The sequence below is a fragment of the Dendropsophus ebraccatus genome, chromosome 4, assembly GCF_027789765.1.
Source record: "Dendropsophus ebraccatus isolate aDenEbr1 chromosome 4, aDenEbr1.pat, whole genome shotgun sequence".
Classification (NCBI taxonomy): Eukaryota; Metazoa; Chordata; class Amphibia; order Anura; family Hylidae; genus Dendropsophus; species Dendropsophus ebraccatus.
In genome coordinates this window covers 124,933,574-124,955,937 of record NC_091457.1, presented here as the reverse complement: position 1 = coordinate 124,955,937, position 22,364 = coordinate 124,933,574, and the positions used below count along the sequence as shown (strand labels likewise).

Here is a 22,364-nt window from a genome sequence, read left to right as displayed (position 1 = left end):
AGCTCCAATTTCCAATGATTGGAAGTAAATTAGAAATGTGTAATTTTCATTCAGGTTTGTACGGAACATAGAGAAATAACTGAGTTTGTCTCAGGCCCATGGTGTGTTATAGCAGTTTCCATACTGTTTAATAATGACAAAGCAGAAGGTTTCCTTGGGACTTCGGTCATATGGATATGTCTTCCATTGTTACCTTTGCTGTATCTTCATATCTTAGTAAGTTCTGCATTCTGCACAGTCCAATAGTGTTATGAGTCTCGCATGTAACCAAAGATGGGATGTCCCACTGGGGTATCACAGGGACCTCCAAAGGTCTAACAGGACAACCTATTTAGGGCTCATTTTGAACCAGTCTCATGACTGTCTCTTGACACTAGGGTTTACATCTTATGGTTGGATTAATAAATAATAGAGATGAGCGCAGCTCAAGTCCGATCGCTGTGGCTGTATCCATGTTTTTCCGAACTCCCTAGGTTTGTATCCAACTTCTTCAGCCAGCAGTATTTAGATGGCGAATGATTGGACTTGATCATGCTTGAGTTGCATTCATCTCAAATAAATAATAATGGTAAATAATTGTTAGATGGGTCCTCAGAATTATCCGTTGTGGGCTGGAGAACCCCTGTTGGACACTGCATTTAATTGACAAGGGGGAAGTAATCACATTGCAGCAAACTATAGGTGACCATGTTACTGTGGCTATCTTGTGCATCTTATGCATCTACATAAATTTTGTATATTTGCTATGAATGGATTTCCTAATCACTAGCCGCTTTTATTGTGTACCATAAGCTTTATGCAGCATTAGTTTATAGGTCCAAAAGTCTTTGCTATATAATCCAGTATACCTTTATAGAGGCCGTTTTCAAATCCCCTAATTACCTTTGCCCAACAATAAACTTAATCTGTCCAGATACATACAGCTACCATAAAACGCCATTATAAATCTGTACACCATAAACTCTCAAGTTCCCTCTAGTGGCAGACAGAATTGTATTGTTTTTTTAGCTTTGATTGATTGGTAAATTGGGAAATTAGTCAGCACAGAACGTGGGAGCCTTAAGATAAATAAAATGACATGGTGTAAAAGTACAGTACACATTTTTGATGTGTTGTAGGACACTTTTCCACCTTGACTCCCAGAGAGAATGGCTTACTGGAAAATGGGAGTTACCATTCTTAAAGGGGGCTGTACTTAGAGGAGTACTCTAGAGAGGATTAAATTGTTTTAAAATCAATTGGTATAAAAAAAAAACATTTGTAAATGACTTCAATTTAAAAATCTGAATCCTCCAGTACTTATTATCTGTTGTATGTCTTACAGGAAGTGGTGTATTCCTTCCATTCTGACACAATGCTCTTTGATGCCACCTCTGTCCATGTCAGGAATTGTCCAGAGCAGTAGCAAATCCCCATAGAAAACTTTGCTTGCTTTGGATAGTTCTTGACATGGACAGAGGTGGCAGTAGAGAGCACTGTGCCAGAGTAGAAAGAATACACCACCTGCTGCAGAACATATAGAATCGGATAAGTACTGGAAGACTTGAGATTTTTAAATAGAAGTAATTCACAAATCTTTATAACTTTCTGACACCAGTTAATTATTTTTTTTTTTTATTAAATCACAGTACCCCTTTAAGTTTCACTGTCCAAAACTTTTTTTTTATTATCTGCCCCAGTTTTGTAGTGTAGTGTAGAGGTCTGCCAATTTGTTGTCATGTTGTCACAGAGATACTTGAGATTTTCTTTAGTTAAATAAAACCAGCAGTATCATAGTAATTACAATAATTAACCCGAAGTATTTCAGCAGCTTTCGGTTTGGCCAGTCCTCGCCAGTCCTCTCCTAATTAATAGACCTGTTATGTGAATTACATCAGGCTTGAGTGCAATTCAAGGATAATTTCTATGAAAATGTTGATATGTTTTGTGCCCCACTGAGTTAATTTTTGCATCCCGGCTTCTCTTTCCAGATGATCACAGTAGGTTGAAGCTCAGGCCTTTTCCCGGGAAGGATTCAAAGCACAGCGACTACATTAACGCCAATTATGTTGATGTAAGTCGCCTTCGTTTAACGATTTACATATTGTTTTGACAAAAATTGACGTTTTTTTCTTTTCATTTCATTTTTTGAATTTTGTATGAAAGGACAGTTTGTATCATATATTCAATCCATAAAATATATTTTTTGGTTTTTCGCCTCCTTAAATAATTAATGTATTTGCCATGAAGCGGCTTTCATCTTGTGTTTGCTTGTCTTTGAAGGGCTACAACAAAGCAAAGGCCTACATTGCAGCCCAGGGACCTTTAAAGTCGACTTTTGAAGATTTCTGGAGGATGATTTGGGAGCAAAACACTGGAATCATTGTTATGATAACAAATCTGGTGGAAAAGGGGCGAGTAAGTAGCGTTTGGCTGTAAGCGCTTTAATTCCCCTGTAATCTTCCTTGAGGATATAGGATTGTGGAGAACTTCTTAATAATTGATGGATGGTGAGAGCTGAGCTTATTTTCTCTAGATACATCTGTTTCCCCCCTAGTAGAAATAAGTATAGGAGTGGAGTGGAGGGGCATAGTTCAGTGAGATAACATTGTACCATGCAGGAATACAATAATATAATGAATTATAGAGGATTTCTTGTGGTGTTAGATAAATGTAATTTTTATTAGATGTACCCATACTTAAATAGTCTGAAAGTGAATGAAAACATGTGGAGTAGAACTTGTTTTATTACACTTTGGAATTTGCCCCTCTGCAATACCCTATCCTACCACACGGTGTGCTGCTCAGACCATGAAGCACTTTGATGGGGTTACACAATAATGTAAGTTGCCACCTAGTGGTCAAACTATTTGGTTTGATTTTTCTTTCTGTTTTGCAGAACACAAATACTATATAAATTTTTTTTTTTTTTTTTTTTACTATCACCCAGTGGTAATAATAGATGCTATGTCTGTAACAGATCTTATGGAAGATCCTAATAAATTCTACCTAGGAAGAGTCTGGACCATCTTAAAATATTTGGCCTTATCGTAACATGCGTACATAAAGGATTCTTTGATTCTATAAGTATTTATGATCAAGGAGGAACGTGCCACAGAGGCAGACCATGTGGTTGCTATGAGTCTCTCAGAAAGTGGGACCCAGCCCTGGTTGGTTTCATCCCCTTTTCTATGAGGGGGCAAGAACTTCTACTTTTCATCATAGCGGAGCTGCATTATTAGGCAAAACTTGGCACCATCATGGGGAGGGAGTTGCTAGATTGACCTTTTTGTAACTTTTTATTATCCCCTAAGAATGGAATGCCCATCAGGTGGAGCAGGAAAAAGTGGTCAAAAACTGCAGGTAGCCAAAGTTGATAAATACAGGTTCAGTAAAATAACAGTTTCTTGTAATCCTAATAACTACAACTTCTACTTATGCTTCTAATACTCGTTCATCTTCTTTTTTTCAGAGAAAATGTGATCAGTATTGGCCAACAGAGAACAGCGAAGAATATGGGAACATTATGGTAACCCTAAAGAGCACAAAGGTGTATGCCTGCTACACGGTGCGGAAATTCACCATCAGGAACGTAAAGATGAAGAAGGTGAGACCACCCAAATATGTTATCCAATATAGAGGGATAACCTGGACCCCAATATAAAATATGTAATGGTGTCTCCCCAACTATTTGCCATTTTTTTCTACTAGGAAAGGCTTTTGGATCCCTTCATGCTTTAGGGCCCAAGTGACAGTGCTTTCTCTCCATCTTCTATATCCAATCGTCTGAAAATAAAATAGTCACCCATTAAAGATTTTTTTTATATAACCCAGTGGAGTCTTGAACGTTAGTGTGTCTTTTTTTGGCAGGGTCAGAAGGGGAACCCTAAAAGTCGTCACAATGAGAGAACAGTTATGCAGTATCACTACACACAATGGCCGGATATGGGAGTTCCAGAGTATGCACTGCCAGTCCTTACATTTGTACGGAGATCATCTGCTGCTCTACAACCAGACATGGGACCTGTGGTGGTACACTGCAGGTGAGTTTGTGTCCCATAAAAAGCCATAAATTAGTTATGTCAAAAGTTTTGAATGTTTGGTGTCTGGGTGTTCAGATCCCATTGATTATTAGAATAAGCTGGGAAAAGTGCACTTCACTCCCCCGCTCACTACGACTTACAATCTCCTTCATCTCCTTCTAATAATCAGTGGGGATCTGTACCCCGGCCAACCAAAACTTTTGACAAGTCTCTGTGCAAAATGACACTTTACGATCTTCTGAAGGCACCTACACATTACAGAGTTTTACAGTTCCTACTGTTAGGGTATGTTCAGACAGAAAGCAGGTGGAATTCTGCAGCGAAGCTCTCTGCCATGGAATCCCACCTGCCTCAGTGTGTCATAGCCTGTTTATGGGAGAGCTTGTAAGCCTCTGCTGCTGCAGTTCTCCGCTCAAAGAACTGACATATCAGTTCCTTAGGTAAAGAGCAGCGGCAGCAGAGGCGCGCAAACTCTCCCATAGACAGGTTATGACAAACTGAGGCAGACGGAATCCCACCTGATTTACTCAGTGCGAACATACCCTTAAAGTCCAGCAAAAAGTTTTTATTGACGTATTGTATTCCCCCCCCAAAAAAATATACAAATCCCCAATATACACTTATTACAGGAAATGCACATGTTTTTTTCCCCTGCACTTACTACTACACCAAGGCTTCACTTCCTGGATAACATGGTGATGTCACTTCCTGGATAACATGGTGATGTCACGACCCGACTCCCAGAGCTGTGCTGGCTGTGTGTGCTGGAGAGGATGATGGCAGGGGGACACTGAGGGATACAGACACTGGAGGGACACTGAGCATCCCTCTGCCATCATCCTCTCCAGCAGCCACAGCCCGCACAGCTCTGGGAGTCGGGTTGTGACATCACCATGTTATCCAGTTAGTGAAGCCTTGATGCAGTAGTAAGTGCAGGGAAAAAAGCACTTTATAAGCATTTCCTGCAATAAATGTATATTGGGGATTTGTATAACTTTGAGGGGGGAACACAATACAATAAATAAAATTTTTCGCCGGACATCTCCTTTAAAGAGTAGCTGTGTAAAGCAGTGGCTGTAGACAGTCAATGCTTTATCATTTAAAGGGTTATCCAAGTAAAACAATGAAAAGGTGTTAAAAAAATAAATAAATAAAGAGAAGCCATTTTCCTCGAGCCCCCAGTACTGCATTTCAGGCTGGGACCGGTCTCTTCTGACCTCTATATCCTGACCCCAGACTAAACATACAGGAAATGCCTGCTTAGCCAATCACTGACCACTAGTGATTCACCTCAGTCAGTGGTTGGCTGTATAGATTGTCCTGTGACATGAACCAAGAAGTAGAGACCAGGGCTGACTTGAACAGAGCCTGGGTGTTGAGTCAGTTTAGCTGTGAGGTTTTGATTTCCATGCATGCCCCTTACCATACTATATACCCAGTGTGCTTACAAATGTTTTTTTTTTTTTTTTTCCCTTTCGTCTCTCTTCATCTGTTGAGAAAGTCTTTTTGATGCTGGTGAACTAAAGTCTTTAGTGTGAATCAACATTTTCCTTAATGACTAACTTCAAAAGCGTTGTCCTCAATAAGCCCTGCGGTGAGCAGTATTGTACCTTATGTATGACGCACCCTCTGTATCTGCCCTTGTTTTACCTCCTGTAGCGCCGGAGTTGGCAGGACGGGAACATACATTGTGATTGACAGTATGCTACAGCAGATAAAAGACAAGAGCACCGTTAATGTTCTGGGCTTTCTGAAACACATCAGAACACAGCGAAACTACCTCGTCCAGACAGAGGTAACATTCATGGTTTTCTCTCACTTAATTGTGTAAAACAAGGTGCCGGCTGAGATGAAAAGTGAACGTTGTTGAGTTTTTGTTTGAAGATGACAGTAAAGTGTTTTTTCAGCGCTTGACTATAAGGGGGTGGGTTGTTTTCTCCTAGGGATAAAAGCACGGCATGTCATGTGGGAGGCAGTATCCATCTTGTCACGGAAGAAAATTATATGCAGCTTTATATTTTGCATGTAGCACAATCCTTGTCTAGAAATGATCACCACCAGTCTATCTGCCCTGGTTGCTGGTGTGACCATCCTCTGTATACAGCCTTATCTGACCTAGTGAAGATCTTCTGGTTGGCCCTTGCCTAAAGGGGTTTCCTCAATATTAAAACCCATGGAAGAGCTTCTAAAAAAAACCATGGTAGTCAGCTTTTATCGACAGCCATTGCATGTAGTATTATATGGCTGCCTGTCAAATGAATGGCCCCTCTGCCAAAGCGAGAGCTGCTGATACTTAGAAACTCTCCATTCTGGCAGCCTGATCCCCCTAGTCAGCAGTTTATGGTGAAGGTGCCAACTTGTTAATGTTTTGCCCTTCAGCTCTATTGCAAAACAATTCATGGCATGGTGCCCTTTATAACAATTGAATCTAATGAGCATGCCACTGTATGCAGGGTGCAGTCCTCCATGCTATATGTACTTGCATGTCTCACGATGGGGTCCCCTATAGATAACTCCCTTTTATTCTTTGTCTCAGTTAGAATAAGCCCATCATGTACCATTTCCTCCATCTGACATTTATTGGTCCTGATACCAGAGATCTGACATTCTGTTTTTATTAAGACAGTCTCAGCAAAATAATAAAAACTCACTTTTAAGTCAAGTGTGTGTGTGTGTATTTTCTCCAGAAACAGTGCCACACCTCGCCACAGGTTGTGTGTGGTATTGCAGCCCACCCTAGTTCAATACCACACACATCCAAGACAGGTTTGGTGCCATTTCTGGTGGAAATCGGCCATGTTTTCTTAACCCATTACATAGTTTATACGGTTGAAAAGACACATATCCATCATTTTCAACCAAGGAGGGGATGGATACAGGGAAGGGGGAGGGGTGATAGGTTCTATACATATGCATTTACATTATTTTGGTCTAAGAACTTGTCTAGGCCCTCTACTGTTTTTACAACCCTTTAGTTCAAAGTAAAGGAAATCGATGTTAGTTGCAGAAAAATTTGAAGTAGGTAGAGTAACCACCTCCCTTGCGAAATCCAAAAACTTTATTAACGTCTCATAAAATCATCAGGGTACGCCAGAAAAAACACATCTCAATGTGAATCACATACAGGGGAAAAAAACTACCTTTTAACAACGCGTTTTAGACCTAAGGGCCCTTTCTCATAAATTTTTGTTTCCAACTTGTTGATTCTGTTTTTTTTTATTTTCTCCTCCCAGGAACAATATATCTTTATACATGATGCTCTTTTAGAAGCTATTTTGGGCAAGGAGACCGAAGTATGTTCTAACCAGCTGCACAGTTATGTGAACACCATCCTGACACCTACAGCAGGAGGCAAGACGAGACTGGAGAAGCAATTCAGGGTAATGATAATATCGCAGAGGCATAGAAAAAAAAACACAGGGAAAAGCTCTGACTGGTTGGAAAATAGACTGATTGATATTTGCCAGGTTAAAGGCACGATGCAGCCTTCTGATAACATTAACCCCAGGATTCCATTTTCTCTCTGCTTCATCTGAGTCGATGTGTTCAGAGCGTCTGTCAGCGCTCACTGCACAGATTTTGTTGTACTCATCAAATATTAAATTGAGCCATGCGATGAGAAAACGCTTATGTCCCTGCAGATGAAATTTCACAGCTCGACGTCTCCTGTTTTTAGACTGAACTCTTACAGGGTGATTTTAGATGATTTTAGAGATATAACTGGTTTCTGTTGATAGTACAATACAGATGTGTGAGCTCCTGTGTCCCTATAGTAACTTTTCCTGTGCCCTAGAAAATATACTCCGCTTTTCTTGCAGTCCTCTTTACTTCATGGCTCTGGTGCTGGCCCAGGAGTGAGCAGGGTGACAAGCTGCAGGAGTACTGTAGAAATGAAGGAGGTCTAGGCACTGTTATACATTTAAATGATCTTTCTTTGAGTTTCTTAAATTGTTTGTTTCCTGCAAAATTAAGCAACTTTTAAAATAGTCTTTGTTAAAAAATGTCCTAAAAAGCAGCAGGGAAGGGGAGAGAATGGGGGTTACTTACCAGTTCAAAGTGTGGACAGAAGGGAAAGACTTAATAGAAGGTTAGTTTGCAGGGTTGGTGTCACTTGACCTATGGAAAGAGAAAGAAGAGCAGCTACAGCAAACTGTATAGGCTATAGAAGAGAAACTAAGCACATTTTTCAATTAAGTGAAAAAGTGTTTTCATTTTTTAACCATAAGTAGAAAGCAAGAATACAAAAACTGTCTACATCTTTTCAATGCTATAGGTTTTGGTATAAGTTAGAAGACAAGTTTAAAGCTGGACCCTTCTGAAAAATTGGTGATTATGGGTAATACAAATTTACTAGCACACAGGGTCAGAAGGTTTTGCTAGAGGGACACAGACACTGCTCACAGGATGCTGCGCACATCAGTTTTGCAGCATCTAAAACTGCAGTAAGAATGTTCTTCTACACGATTATTCTCTTTCAAGAAGAAGACCAAAATACCTTGAATATATGGACGTTTAAAATCCTTTACAGAACTAACTGGCTGAGATGTGCAAATGTTGTGCAGAGCTGTTGTTTTAGAGCCTGGCCTATTGTACCTGTGTATTATTGTCCATCTATTGGATGTAGCTCCTGAGCCCCCACAGTTCTATTGAAATGAAGTTGCAAAACCATGTAGATGAATGTTGTGTGTTTCTTTTCCAATAACTGTAGAGGGTCATAAATCACCTTCTCTGCAAACTGTGCACAGCCCATCAAGCTCCCCATTTACTTAAACTAGACATGACGTTTCCTATAGGGGTTTGTAGCGTTGTCATTTTGGGTTATGATAAGGTGATGGTTTAGCCAAAATAAGAGTTTGGCCAAAAGGTTTTGTAAATTGTATGAAGACCATAAGATTCCCTTTATATTATACTCTGAGCATCTCAAAGCTTTAATGTTCTCTTTTTATCTCTAATCTCTAAATCTTTTATATCTTTCAGCTTGTCACACAGTGTAATGCAAAATACATTGAATGCTTCAGCGCCCAGAAAGACTGTAACAAAGAGAAGAACAGAAACTCATCGGTTGTGCCATGTACGGATATATTGGTGATTGGTTCAGCTTTTGGTGTCAATTTTTAGAATATAATATATATCGGGAATGTAACGAGAATTACTTTTCTGTTCTGCCTCTGAAACATTACTTAAAAATCTATCTGTTCCTCAAGAATAAACCAAAAGCAGTATTGTACTTTATATGGGGTCCCAGTAACCATCTGTGATCTGATGAGGAATCCAGAAGCACATGTCCTCTGCAGTGCCTCTACAGGGCAAACAAAGAATTTCACAATTTACATTAAAGGGGTTGTCCAGGCTTAGAAAAAACATGGCTACTTCTTTTTCAGAAACAAAACCACTTGTCTCTAGTTTGGGTGGAGTTTTGCAACTCTGTTCCATTGAAGTGAATGGCACTTAATTGCAAAACCACCCAAAGTGGAAACAAGAGTCGTACTGTTTTTAGAAGAAAGCAATCATGTTTTCTAATCCTGGATAACCTCTTTAAAGAGGTTATCCAGCGCTACAAAAACATGTCCACTTTTCCCCCTACTGTTGTCTCCAGTTCAGGTGTGGTTTGCAATTAAGCTCCATTTACTTCAATGGAACTGAGTTTCAAAACCCCACCCAAACTGGAGACAAGAGTAGGGGGAAAAGTGGCCATCTTTTTGTAGCGCTGGATAACCCCTTTAAAATCTATGGGCTGTCTGTTGAATGCGCCCACATGCTGGGGTCCTGAGCAAGAGGTTCTCTTTGTAGCCTTTGCCCACTAAACCTTATAAAAGAGGATCATGAACTGGGAAGAACACTCAATAGATATCTATGGGCCAAAATATTATTGGTTACATTTGGTCCTACAGTGGAAAATAAAGTTTTGATCTTTGTTTAATATATGTTTATACGGGGAGATTTATCAAATATGGTGTAAAGTAGAAACGTCTTAGTTGCCCCTAGCAACCAATTAGATTCCACCTTTCATTTTTCAAAGCATCTGTGAGGAATTAAAGGTGGAATCTGATTGGTTGCTAGGGACAACTGAGCCAGTTCTACTTTACACCAGTTTGATAAACCTCCCCCATGGTGTTTTTATATTTTTTTTTATTTTGTGCGTGTCTGTGAAACCACAACATGGCGGCCCATGAGAAGTATCAGGTATTGCAGCAAAGTTATAAGTGGCTGGAGCTCAGCTTAAAAACCAGAAGACATGGAGAAGAGTGACACAATTTCTAGAAAAATAAAAAAGACCCATTTTTTCCTCTAATACTGGACAACCCCTTTAAAGAATTTGTTGGGTGGGGGAGTCTAGTTTTATGAAGTTCTCTTATAAGGGACTGACAATGTGTCATGGATCACTGGCTATATTAAATAACACTGTAAAAATAACACTTGTACCGCTTCACTTCTGTGAAATCAAATATCCCTTTGCTTTTGGGTACAGTGTATTGAGTTATGTATACCATGTTATTACAGAAGTCAGACAGTATTTGTGAAAGAACATTGAGATGCGCTTGATGTCCTGACTTAGGGGGAATTAGAAGTTGGAAAAAGTAAGTTCACACTTAAAGTGTTGACTTAAATAATATATACAGAATTGTAGCACTTGCCGATCCCTGAAATAAATCCCAAATTGCGTAGAGTCATAGACACAGGCAGATGCAACAGTTGTGTGCTATATCTGCTTTAAAGGGGCTATCCAGCGAATGTCTTTTTCTTTTAAATTAACCGGTTCCAGAAAATTTTATAGATTTGTTACTTACTTCCATTCTTCCCATATTTTCAGCTGCTGTATGTCCTGCAGGAAATGTTGTTTTCCTTTCAGTCTGACACAGTGCTCTCTGCTGACAGGAACTGTCAAGAGCAGTAGCAAATCCCCATAGAAAACCTTTCTTGCTCTGGACAGTTCCTGTCTCGGACAGAGATGGCAGCAGAGAGCACTGTGTCAGACTGAAAAAATACACCACTTTCTGCAGGACATACAGCAGCTAATAAGTATGGGAAGACTCGACATTTTTAAATAGAAGTAAATTACAAATCTATGTAACTTTCTAAAACCAGTTGATTTGAAAGAAAAAGATTTTGTCTAGATAATCCCTTGAAATGTGTGAAGCATGAGAACCATCTTCTGCTCATCTGTTACATTGTGGGTATTGGATTGGTGAGTGATACAATATACTTGCCAACATCCCAGGTGGTCTAGGATAGTGAAGGGAATAGTGATTAGGTCCCAGGTGGTCTGTGGTAGTGAAAGAGTTAATGATACCAGGATGTGATCAGCTATCAGCCAATCACGGACATGCATCCATATTGCACAATGACCCCTATTATCCTGTCTATGCCTTAGTGCTAGGTCTTATTACAGGAGGCAATAGATATTGAATCGAACATAATAAAGGGAAATCCATATCCAGTCTTACGGTGTTAGTTTTGTATTGTGTGGGGGGTGTATGAAGGCAATTTTCTTATGGTAATTTTATTTCATCTTTTTCAGCTGAACGTGCAAGAGTGGGCCTAGCGCCATTGCCGGGAATGAAGGGAACAGATTATATAAACGCCTCTTATATCATGGTAAGGAATGTGCTTTGCTGGCCATACACCTTTAAGAACTGTCGTCCCAGAGTTCTCTCTCTCATCCTTCCCATACACATGAACGGTTGAATGTTCCTGTGTTCTCATTGGAGAAGTGAGAGGTAAACCATAGCCACACTGCTCTGGCCCTGGCTTATCTCTCCAAGAACAAAAAGGGGTCAGGCAATGAAATTCCATCACACCCAACCCCTATTTCCTCTGACCTCATCTGTCTGTGGAGTCTAGGGAGACCCTCTCAGGCTTGATACCGAAGGCCAAAACAAACATGAGTGACTGAGGCCGCTGACATATGGGGACCTTTTCATTTTGACCAATCGCAGGAGTGAATACTAATAATCTGCTCCTATATTCACTTCTTTGTTTGGCCCAGAAATTGTATACGTGAACAAAATTGCATTGTTCTAAATCTTGGTACTAACAAGACCACAACGATGAAGTTGTGTTAATGACTTGCCATCTACTTGCAGGGTTACTTACGGAGCAATGAGTTCATCATTACCCAGCACCCCATGCCACATACAACAAAAGACTTCTGGCGGATGATATGGGATCATAATGCGCAGATCATTGTCATGTTACCGGATAGCCAGAGCCTGGTAAGCGCACATTAGTGACATGCTGATCTCTGCGTTTTATTGTATCTTTCGCTGTTGTTGAGTGTCTTTAATGTATTTTTTATAAGGTGAAATATATTTATAGGCCAGAGCAAGACCATGTTGTGTGGGAAATCATGAGCCACAGAAAACGATTTGTCTGCTCTTTATAGAATGTTTTCCTGATCACAATCATGCTGTATGCTTTTTTTTATAGTATTATACATTGAATTTTCCAGAGATTTTCTTTACCCGGTTTTCATTTTATGGCCGTCATTGTGAAGAGACTTTGACCCGACTGTGATAACTGAGATGTACAAATATTGTCAGTAACCAGTCATGATTATCGTCCTTTTCGGGCCATGTAATCGCATCTCTTTGGCAGTTTTTGTCTAGTAAGAACGCCTTTTATTTGATGTGGCCAAGCGGAGACTATATATAGCCGTAATGATTAACCTCCATGTACATAGTCGCTGTTCACGTTTTGCCAAGAGGCTTGATGGGCAGGTTATAAGGACAGACAGCATCCGCTTATTTATCTTTAATTGTTCCAAATGAGATTTCCTTTGTTCGCTTCGGATGCAAATTTACTAATGCGACAGGTAGACACAATTTACTACAGTAAATTACAGCAACATTAAGTTAGCTCCGCAATAAATAGACTCCCAGTAATTTATGTGGCAGAGGCTGTCATCATTAGGACAAGCTGGGAACTTGGCTGTCAGCTGCAGAATGCATTTAAAAAAAAAAAAAAAAAAAAAAGAATTTGCAGTCACACATCAGGCGTCCTGAGAGTCTATAATGTTATTATAACTAGCATCATTACCAATGGCGTGAGCAGCAGGGGTGGGTGCAGTGCAGTTTATACTGGTCTTATCCACATTGTGCTGCTTGTGTTCTACCATTTATCAAAATAAACAGACCCAGGACAAAAGATATCATCTGTATGTATCGGAAAACACTGTAATATTTGCAGCAGGGATTCAATGTATTACAATATGGTCTTAAATAGTACAAAGCTTTTTGACAGCGAATTGGTGGGGGTGCCAGGAGTCAGACCCCCGATCCGATATTGTTGGGGGTCTATCATTGAGATTATTAAAGGGGTTGTCTAGCGAAAATCTTTTTCTTTCAAATCAACTGATATCAGAAAGTAACATAGATTTGTAATTTACTTGTATTCAAAAATCTCAAGTCTTCCCATACTTATTAGCTACTAAATGTCCTGCAGTAAATGTTGTTTTATTTTCGATCTGACACAGTGCTCTCTGCTGACATCTCTGGCCGAGACAGGAACTCTGTCTCGGTTTTATATGAATCCCCATAGAAAACCTCTCCTGCTCTGGACAGTTCCTGTCTCCAGCATTATGGGCCCCTGGGCAGAGGTGCGAATTGCCCCCCCCCCCCCCCGGCCATCAAAACCGCCCATCTTTGCATGTAGTGCCCCACATAGTAGCCAATGCCCCCATATAGTGCCCCCCAAAGTAGCCAATCCCCCCATATAGTGCCCCCCATAGTACCCAGTGCCCCCCATAGTAGCCAATCCCCCCCTGCCGAACAGAAAAACAACAAACCAGTTACTCACGTGTCTGCCAGCCCCAGCAGCTGAAGTCTCCTGGCAGAGCGCACTCCCGTCATCCTCCGGGCACAGGCAGCGGGGTACCGAGAGACTGCCTGTGCCGGAAGTGTCCTGCAGCCTCTATCATGAATGATATAGGCTGCACTACACATCCGGGACACAGGCAGCGTCTTTGTACCCCACTGCCTGTGCCCCGAGGATGACGGGAGTGCGCGCTGCCGGGAGACATCAGCTGCTGGGGCCGGCGGACAGGTGAGTTCCTGGACCGCCCACCCAGCCCGCCCCTTTTATCGCCGCTTAGCTGAGCCGATCAGAAGCCCAGGAAAGTGCTGTTCATTGCACTTTCCTGGGCTTCTGATCAGCTGAGCGGCGATAGAAGGGGCGGGCGGAGGGGGTCGCTCAGGGCCGCTCACTATGCATATGCATAGTGAGCGGCAATAGAGGGGGCGGGCAGGACGGCTTGGGAGCAGTCTTCGCTTTATAGGACGCACTTAGTTTTTCCTTCCACTTTGGGAGGAAAAAAAGTGCGTCTTATAAAGCGAAAAATACGGGTATGTCACAGCAGGCAGGGGCCCCCTAGGACGCAAGGGCCCCCGGGCAGCCGCCAACCATGCCCAATGGGTAAGACGGCCCTGCCTGTCTCAGCCAGAGATGTCAGCAGAGAGCACCGTATCAGACTGAAAATAAAACAACATTTCCTGCAGGATAAACAGCAGCTGATACGTATGGGAAGACTTGAGATTTTTTAATAGAAGTAGTGTTACCCCCTTTAATATTTCCACTACCATTGACTACCAAGTAGGTTTTAATTTGTTTGGAATATTCTCCAGTTTTTCTGTTTTCTAACACTAGATGTGTCCTATAGTCAGAGTTTTATATTCTGAATACTCTTTTGTATATCCCCCCCCCCATGAAGGGGTTAATCATAGGACACATTGTCTTTGTATTAACTGTTAATCAACGATTGTCTTATCCTTGTGACTACCACTGACTATTGGAATGCAGTGGCACGAGAAAGGCGTTGTGCCACTTTATCCTCTGTTGAGTCTGTGCCACTGTGATTTCCTAGTCTAGCCACTTTGCTCTATTGATCAGTCGGGGGTTCTTTTACTCGGTGTTCCATTTATCTTGGCATCATCACTCACCACATTCACTTATATCTGTATCTTCCCTATTACACAAAGCGATTATTGCCCATATTTGGCCGATTCGCTTCATGTAATAAAAGGCAATGATCAGCCGACATGATCGATGTTGGCTGATCATTGTCTTTCATTGTCTTTCAACTTGTTCAAAGACAAATGACGTGGACAGCAACGATCGGCTGCTACCGCACTGCCTAATAGGAGCAGCGGCAGCAGGAAGCAACTATCTCTGTGGGCTCTTTGGAGGATCTTTAGGCCCCCTGCAGCTCCCCACATGCCCTCTCCCCACATACAAACTTACTCACTCGCTGTCTGTGCATGCAATAGCGCCAGCAGAGAGCGGGGAACCAGGAGCAAATGAGTCTTGACCTGACAGGTCAGCGCTCGCTTGCTCCCGGACACCAGCCCATGTATTAGGGGCTTAACATCACTGATATCATGAACGTCAAAAGATAAGACCGTCTACCTTTACCAAACCCTTTAAAATTATGATTCATGTTCAGTGTTGAGAGGCCAAACTGGCCATAGGCTGTATCCATGTTTTCAAGGACCCCACAGGACTGAGCTCTAAAGATGTGAAGAGTCAAATGCTGCGCTTTCTGGTTCGGACAACGTTGCCGAACCTGAACAGTTTGGCCTCGCTGCCCAACACTATTCGTTGTATGTATGTTAATATATTTAGAAGAGGCATAAAAGTTTGACTTGATGTTAAGATGGCCATCAAGTTGCTACTTGTCCTAAACTTCCAAAGTACTCCATGTCCAGATAAATTTATCACTTGCTTTGCTACATTCTGCTTAAATTAAGAGAAGAAAATGTTAAAGCCCCATGTTCATCCCTGTGTTCATTACCTTTGTAACTTGGATGGTACTCACATGTGTGCATTAGCTATACCCAAGACGTAGTGAGCCAAGATCCTAATGGATCCTGGCTCCTTCACCAGAGCCCCAGGCTTTCACTGATAGCCAAGTTCCATGGATAATGCAAGAAAGAGAGACAGGGCAGACATTTCTAAATGAGGCTTACATCTTCTAGTAATGAAGTTTTTAACTTACAGTAACCACTAGGGGTTAAAAGAAATGTTCACTGACCTTTAAAATTATATATTTATATTCAAATCATCTTCGTATTCTAGAATGTTAGGTTGTTGTTTTTCAGACTAATATGAGAATTTACAGTGATGATAACTAGAGACCATAGGAGAGAAATTCCTTGTTCGTTACTTAATGGAGAAGTGCAGGGCTGCAATTATTTTTGGAAGAGTCAGGGGGAACAGAATCAGCACCACTAACCCGTCCCCCGTTCCTGTCCATTGCTGGATCAACGCTTCTGGACCCTCACTGGCCTCCGCGATCATCTTCTCAGCCGATGTCATGACCCAGCTGATTGACAGCCCGCTCAGCCACTGAATGACTGGGGCGGGACGCGGCTCCAGTCACTGATTAGCTGAGCGGGCTGTCGCTCAGCTGGCTCTGGCATTTTCCCCCAGGTTGTGATGTTATCACAATTCTGGGGAAAATGCCTTCCAGCAGGGGTCCCGGACCTTCTGGCATGGCTGTTTGTGGGCACGTGGAGAGGTTAGTAGTCATTCCTTATCCCTCGACCCCTAATGGATTTTAAAATAAAAAATGCCAATCTTATATAAACAACAACTTTTATACAGAAATTAGTTTGGAAAGATATATAGAATTAAAAAAACATGGCCGCTTTCTTTAAAAAACAGTACCACATCTATCCCCCATTGTCATCTGTGATGCTGATTCCATTACATTAACTAAGACAGTGCTTACAATAGCAGTCCTCACTACTGAGCACTCATAGTTTTGGATAAAAGAAGTCTGACTTCAACAACTTGCCATGCCATTGTTCAAAACTTCGGACCCCAACCACGTCGCATAATCTCAAAGGCGAGAACAGTAGTCCTAAAGACTGAGCTTCCTCCTCAGAATATTTCAGCTCAGGAGGTTTTATCGGCAGAACATGACAATTTTCCAGATTCGGAGCTTTAATTTATCCATATGGTCTCCTGTAGTGAGAGCCTGAAAACACGTACATTTCAATGTGTATTATTTTATGACCGAAGGTGAACACCTCTCGTTCCTCCACAGGAAGACGGTAAAATCATTTTTCTTGGATAAAGAATTTAAGCACAATTTTAAAGCAATAAAATCTTATTCTACCATGGGAAGGAAAACCACAGAAACTAGAATGTTATTCCTCATGAACAAAGAAAATGAATAATAGTTATAGACATGGAAAAAACTTTTGTACAAACGCATAACCCCATTCGATATAGTGATGTATGTATTGCCTTGGCCAATGCCCTATTGTATCAGAGTGGTACACCCTAGCTGAAGAGCGTTGAGGAGAAGTTATGGCCCTTCCTGCTTTTGGTCAGCGATAGTTCAGAGGGCATCACATTACCGTGTTTGCGGCTAATGGACTAGATGTATTTAAATTGCCAGTGCTCTACCCTTGTTTTGTTGACCTGGAAGATAAGTGTGCAGCTTCCTGCAGTCTTATGTTTAAGAAAATAGCAATGTCTACCAATCCCTTGGTAGTTCTGTTACTTTTGGAGACTAGAATAGTGAAGCATGAAACATTATTCTTGCTGTCAAAACAGCAGAAACCCCAACGGACCCCATTATAAGTCAACAGATCTGGCACCGCATAGTGACTTCCTTTATAAATAGAAGCCACAACGCAAATGTAAACCTAATTTAACAAAAATGTCATTTGTTTGTTTATTTGGTTTCGTTTTTTTGTTTTTTTTTCCAAAAGCAGATCTGTCAGTTTAATATACTACCCTATGTATAACAAGTAATTTACAGCTACAGGTCTATATTCTCTAGTAGAAAACATGGCAAAAACTAGTTTATAGGAACGTTGAAATAATAAATTGTACAGTATATTAGGCTAACAGATTCTGTTTAAAGGGGTTGTCCTTTAAATATAGATGCAGGTGGTCTAAAAATAAGTCAAAGTCCCCTCCTCTTATTCCTGCAGCTGCTGGTCCACCATTACAGGTCCTGCTTCTTCCTGGTTCCTGTGATGTGTCAACCCCACAGGACCTGTCCCTTCAGACATAGCAGTGCTGTGGTCAGTGATTGGCTGAATGGGCAATTTTGGTGGGGTAAAAGCATCACAGGAACCAGGAAGAAGCAATGACAAGATTGTACTGGTAGCTGCTGGGATGTATGACTTTTTTTGCTAGACCACCTCCAGCCATATTTAAAGTGTATCTGTTGTTATAACTTTCAAAATCTAAATCAACAGTAGATGTGATATAAAACAAGTTTGCCAGGCCCTCCAGCTATTAGAAAACTACAATTCCCACAATTCCTGGACAGCCAACGCTAAATCTAAAGCTTTTGGCTGTCCAGGCACGGTGGGAATTGTAGTTTGACATCCCTGTTGTAAACAAAGCTGAACTTACAAGAAATCCAGGTTCAGTCTCCTGAAGGCAGATTTTCTGACTTGTGCTGGTTGAAAAAAAAAAAAAAAAGACTAAACACAGAGAGTCACAGCTCAATGTGTCCATCAATCACATGACTGCCTTCTCTCTGTGAGCGCTCAGATAGCCTGGGATACATAGGACTTCAAGTTTTCTCACTGTTTCCTGTTTTTTGAGAAAAAAAAAGTCAGAAAACAGGAAGTGGCCTGTTTTTCATGCTAAAAAAAAAGTATATTACGGACTTGCTTTATATCACATCTACCGTTGATTTAGATTTTGGAAGTTATAACGACAGTGACACTTTAAGCATTTTTAATCCCAAGACAACCCCTTTAAGAAATAATATATATATATTTTTTATATGGAAATCATAAGTAAGTGTTTTTACCCTTGCCTTTGTATTCTGCTAAAGGTGGCTATACATTTTCAATAGCTGTCAGAAAAAATGTCATTCTACCAGCAGCTATCTTTCTTGATCTCTCCATACATGTATATGTTCAATACAATGGAGCGTTCTCTTGTTCTTTATTGGGAGGGAAAGGGTAACATGCTGCCAGACACCCCTGACTGTGGCTTATCACTCTCAAAACAATAGGTTCAGGCAGTTGAAATGCCACATACTGGACCCTTCTCTCCCCAGACATAATTTGTTGGGGGATAAGTTGGGAAGCTGCCAAACACTTTGGACAGTGGTCTAACCCTTCAAAGTTAGCTGCTTTAGTCATCTTTTGTCGGAAGTGTATGGGCATTTTAAAGGGTTGTTCCAGGTTAATGTTAAGGCTTTGGTGCAAAAAAAAATATATATAAGCTATACTTACCTAACCCCCATGTCCACCACAGCTCACTTAGGTCACCAATAACTTGGTTCAGGACCTGTATGCACAGCCAGTCACTGGCCACAGAGGTGTCCCATCCTGGCCAGTGTGTAAGCAGGTCCTGCTCCAAATTCTAGTCTCGGGAAAAGAAAGAAGAGAGGAGGAAAGGGGATAGGTAAGTATAGCTTTTTCCCCCCTTATTCACCACAGCCCTAACATATTAATTTATTCCAAATGCTGGAATACCCCTTTAAGATGAAAGCTGACCATAGTACCAGCCGACCATTCAATGTGTATTGCAGCCTCCTGACTGCATGCTCAGCCAATCCATGTATAGGGAGATCAGGTGAGCTAACTATTAGCCTAAATAGCATTTGGCCGACAGCTAATTAAAATTTATGGCCAGCTTAAGAACCATTGAATTCCTGCTGATCTAGGATGAAAAGCCACAACAACCCTGTGCTTAGCTTTATTGTGGTTTCCCTACAGTTAGAGTAAGGACTATATAATACGTGGTCTCTTTTAAATGAATCACACATCCCCCCATGTCCCCTGTTGGCATCATCGTAGAGCATTTCTTAAACTTTCCTCCATTTATTTTTCAATTCCTTGAAGTACTTGAGTGGATACCAGGTGTAAGCTTGAGCTGCATAAAATGCGGAATATCACAGAGGCACTTTACATGTGTAGGTCTATTTAACCGAAATTAAACCCTGCATAAAATGTTCTTAGTGCCCCACAGTGAGCATTACAAGCGTCTTCTAGTCATGAACTGCAATTAAGTGCGTGTAATAGGTGTTCAATGGAGTCTTGCTTAAAGTGCGAGCAGATGACCTTTTAATAGGAATATGGGGAGACAACATTACCGACATTAATGTGAAATCACTTGGACGATTGTTCTAGATTAACTCAACACAGCTATTCCTGCTCTCACACCGGCCGGATAATCCCGTAAAGGAGGTAAAAATCACTGATGCCGATTAAATAGTCTCATGGTGGGAAATACAAGAAGACCCATCCCGATCACCTGGGACCAGAACTCTACTATAGGTTTATGTTTAATCCTTGAAGACCGAATAAACCCCATTTTTACAAAAGGCTTGTTTGTGGCATCAGATACACACACACTCTCTAAAAAAGAGAACAAACTGCTATAGTAATTGTATAAAGTGGTAAATACATAAAATATCAGTAAGTCATGAAAATTATACAGTATACATACCCCGCATATAATCATATTACTTCACCTTCCGCCGCTTTCACCAGTGCAGCTATGGATGAACAGGTAATTCCAGCACTTAAGGTCCCGGGATAAAAGCAATATCTTTTATAATGGATGCATTTTAAAACATACATGGCTCAATATATGATATCATGCCTTTAATGGATCCATAATAAGATGGTGCATTTATGCTTGAATTACCAACTCATCATACTTTCTATGTCCCCCATGATTTGTTCTGTTCACAGTAGAAATCCCCAGTTACGTCTAAGCCATTGGTATGTTGCCCTGTCGATGTGACTGGGTTTTGAGTAATGTGGCTGTTTGTTTCTTATTCCCTTGTGCGCATACATGTGGAGGGGAGCGCATCCTCATCACTTTGCCTCAGCTAGAGGAACCATAATGCATTGCATTTACAATAAAGTCATTATAAGCAAGTACAGCTGCATTGTGGGAATGTTACTGTACTGTGCACTTTATGTGCTGATGCAAGAAACCTCAACATCCGAGTCTCCATATCGGTATGGATGTGATGTCTAGATGTAGCATCATATGTTTGTGGTTTTGTACAGGAATGTAGGCAGGGTTATAACAGAAGATTTCTTGGACTTAAAGGGGATCTGTCAGCATTATATCATGCCCAGAGCTGTAGACGTGGGCAGATGGCCAAGAGGGAGATAAAATACAGTAAATGATAGCTTTCTCTTAGCTGATGGTTTTAAAGTTACTAAACCATATATTCCATCTAAGCTCAAGTGACAAAAAGGTCATGCTTAGAGGTCATTCCTCTACACCTCCTTCCTTGACCACCTCACTCCATCCTGCTGTGCATGATTGAGGTGAAGCACTGAGCACTGTAAATCCATCATGTAGAACAGGAAGGGAGGACACTACAACTATTGGGCTTAGAAATAAAACATGCTTTTATAACTTTGCAAGCAGCCGTCGGCTTTGAGAAAGCTTAGCCATCAGCTTTGTCCATGTCTGCAGTTCTGAGTATGATAAAATGTTCCAATACAAATATTACTATATACAATCCATAATTGTGGTGCCCTTTTATGTGTGGCAGGGGGCTTCAGGATCCAATTATGGCTGCTAATTCTGCACCTCTTTTAGCTACGTCCTTGATTGCAGGTCGTACTACAAGATTAAAATAAACATGGCCATAAAGAGTAATATGACAGCTTCAACTCTGATACATGTATTTCTAATAGGTGGAAGTAGTCACTAGTGTTGAGCTCGATGCTCGGTCGAGCATTGCACTCGATCGAGCTTTATTCTCGACTGCGAACCTCTCGGTGCTCAGGTAAAGGTGGCTATACACTTTTAATAACTGGCGGTTGAATGATCATTTTGCCGTCTGTTATTTCTCTCTTGATCGTCGCAGTAAGCTATTTAATTTTTTCATTCTATATTTTTTTGTATATTTCATCTTTTGAAAGGATGTTTAAATGAAATATACAAAAATTTTAACAAAAAAAATGGATAGTTTCCTCAAGACACATTAGAACTCTGGCAGGATGCTGGCAATTTCACTCAAACATTGAAGAATGTAGTAGTATTTTGACACCACGTGTGATCACATGATCATATGATCAGTACATGTCATCACTTAAGCGGCATGGTGCTTCTGATATGAATGTTCTATAAAGTATTATTGACTTTAAATGGGTTATCCAGCGCTACAAAAACATGGCCACTTTCTTCCAAAAACAGCACCAATTTTATCTCCAGTTTGGGTGGGGTTCTGTAACTTGGTTCCATTGAAGTGAATGGAGCTTAATTGCAAACCACACCTGAACTTGAGACAAGATTGCTGCTGTCTCTGGAAGAAAGTGGCCATGTTTTTGTAGCACTGAATAACCCCTTTAAGCATACTTGACAGCAACTCACTTTATTTTTACAAAACACACCCCA

General features: G+C 41.0%; 1 protein-coding gene across 3 annotated transcripts in view; it reads left to right on the top strand.

The window, feature by feature from the left end:
* Positions 1-22,364, top strand: part of PTPRG (protein tyrosine phosphatase receptor type G) — a 403,269-nt gene that overhangs the window by 372,175 nt on the left and 8,730 nt on the right. For all 3 annotated transcript variants that reach the window (XM_069966943.1, XM_069966945.1, XM_069966944.1), the window contains 9 exons: positions 1,971-2,053; positions 2,263-2,397; positions 3,452-3,586; positions 3,850-4,022; positions 5,682-5,817; positions 7,256-7,402; positions 9,000-9,093; positions 11,542-11,618; positions 12,107-12,235. In XM_069966943.1, coding sequence (XP_069823044.1) covers positions 1,971-2,053; positions 2,263-2,397; positions 3,452-3,586; positions 3,850-4,022; positions 5,682-5,817; positions 7,256-7,402; positions 9,000-9,093; positions 11,542-11,618; positions 12,107-12,235 — 1,109 coding nt within the window. The remainder of the gene's footprint in view (positions 1-1,970; positions 2,054-2,262; positions 2,398-3,451; positions 3,587-3,849; positions 4,023-5,681; positions 5,818-7,255; positions 7,403-8,999; positions 9,094-11,541; positions 11,619-12,106; positions 12,236-22,364) is intronic.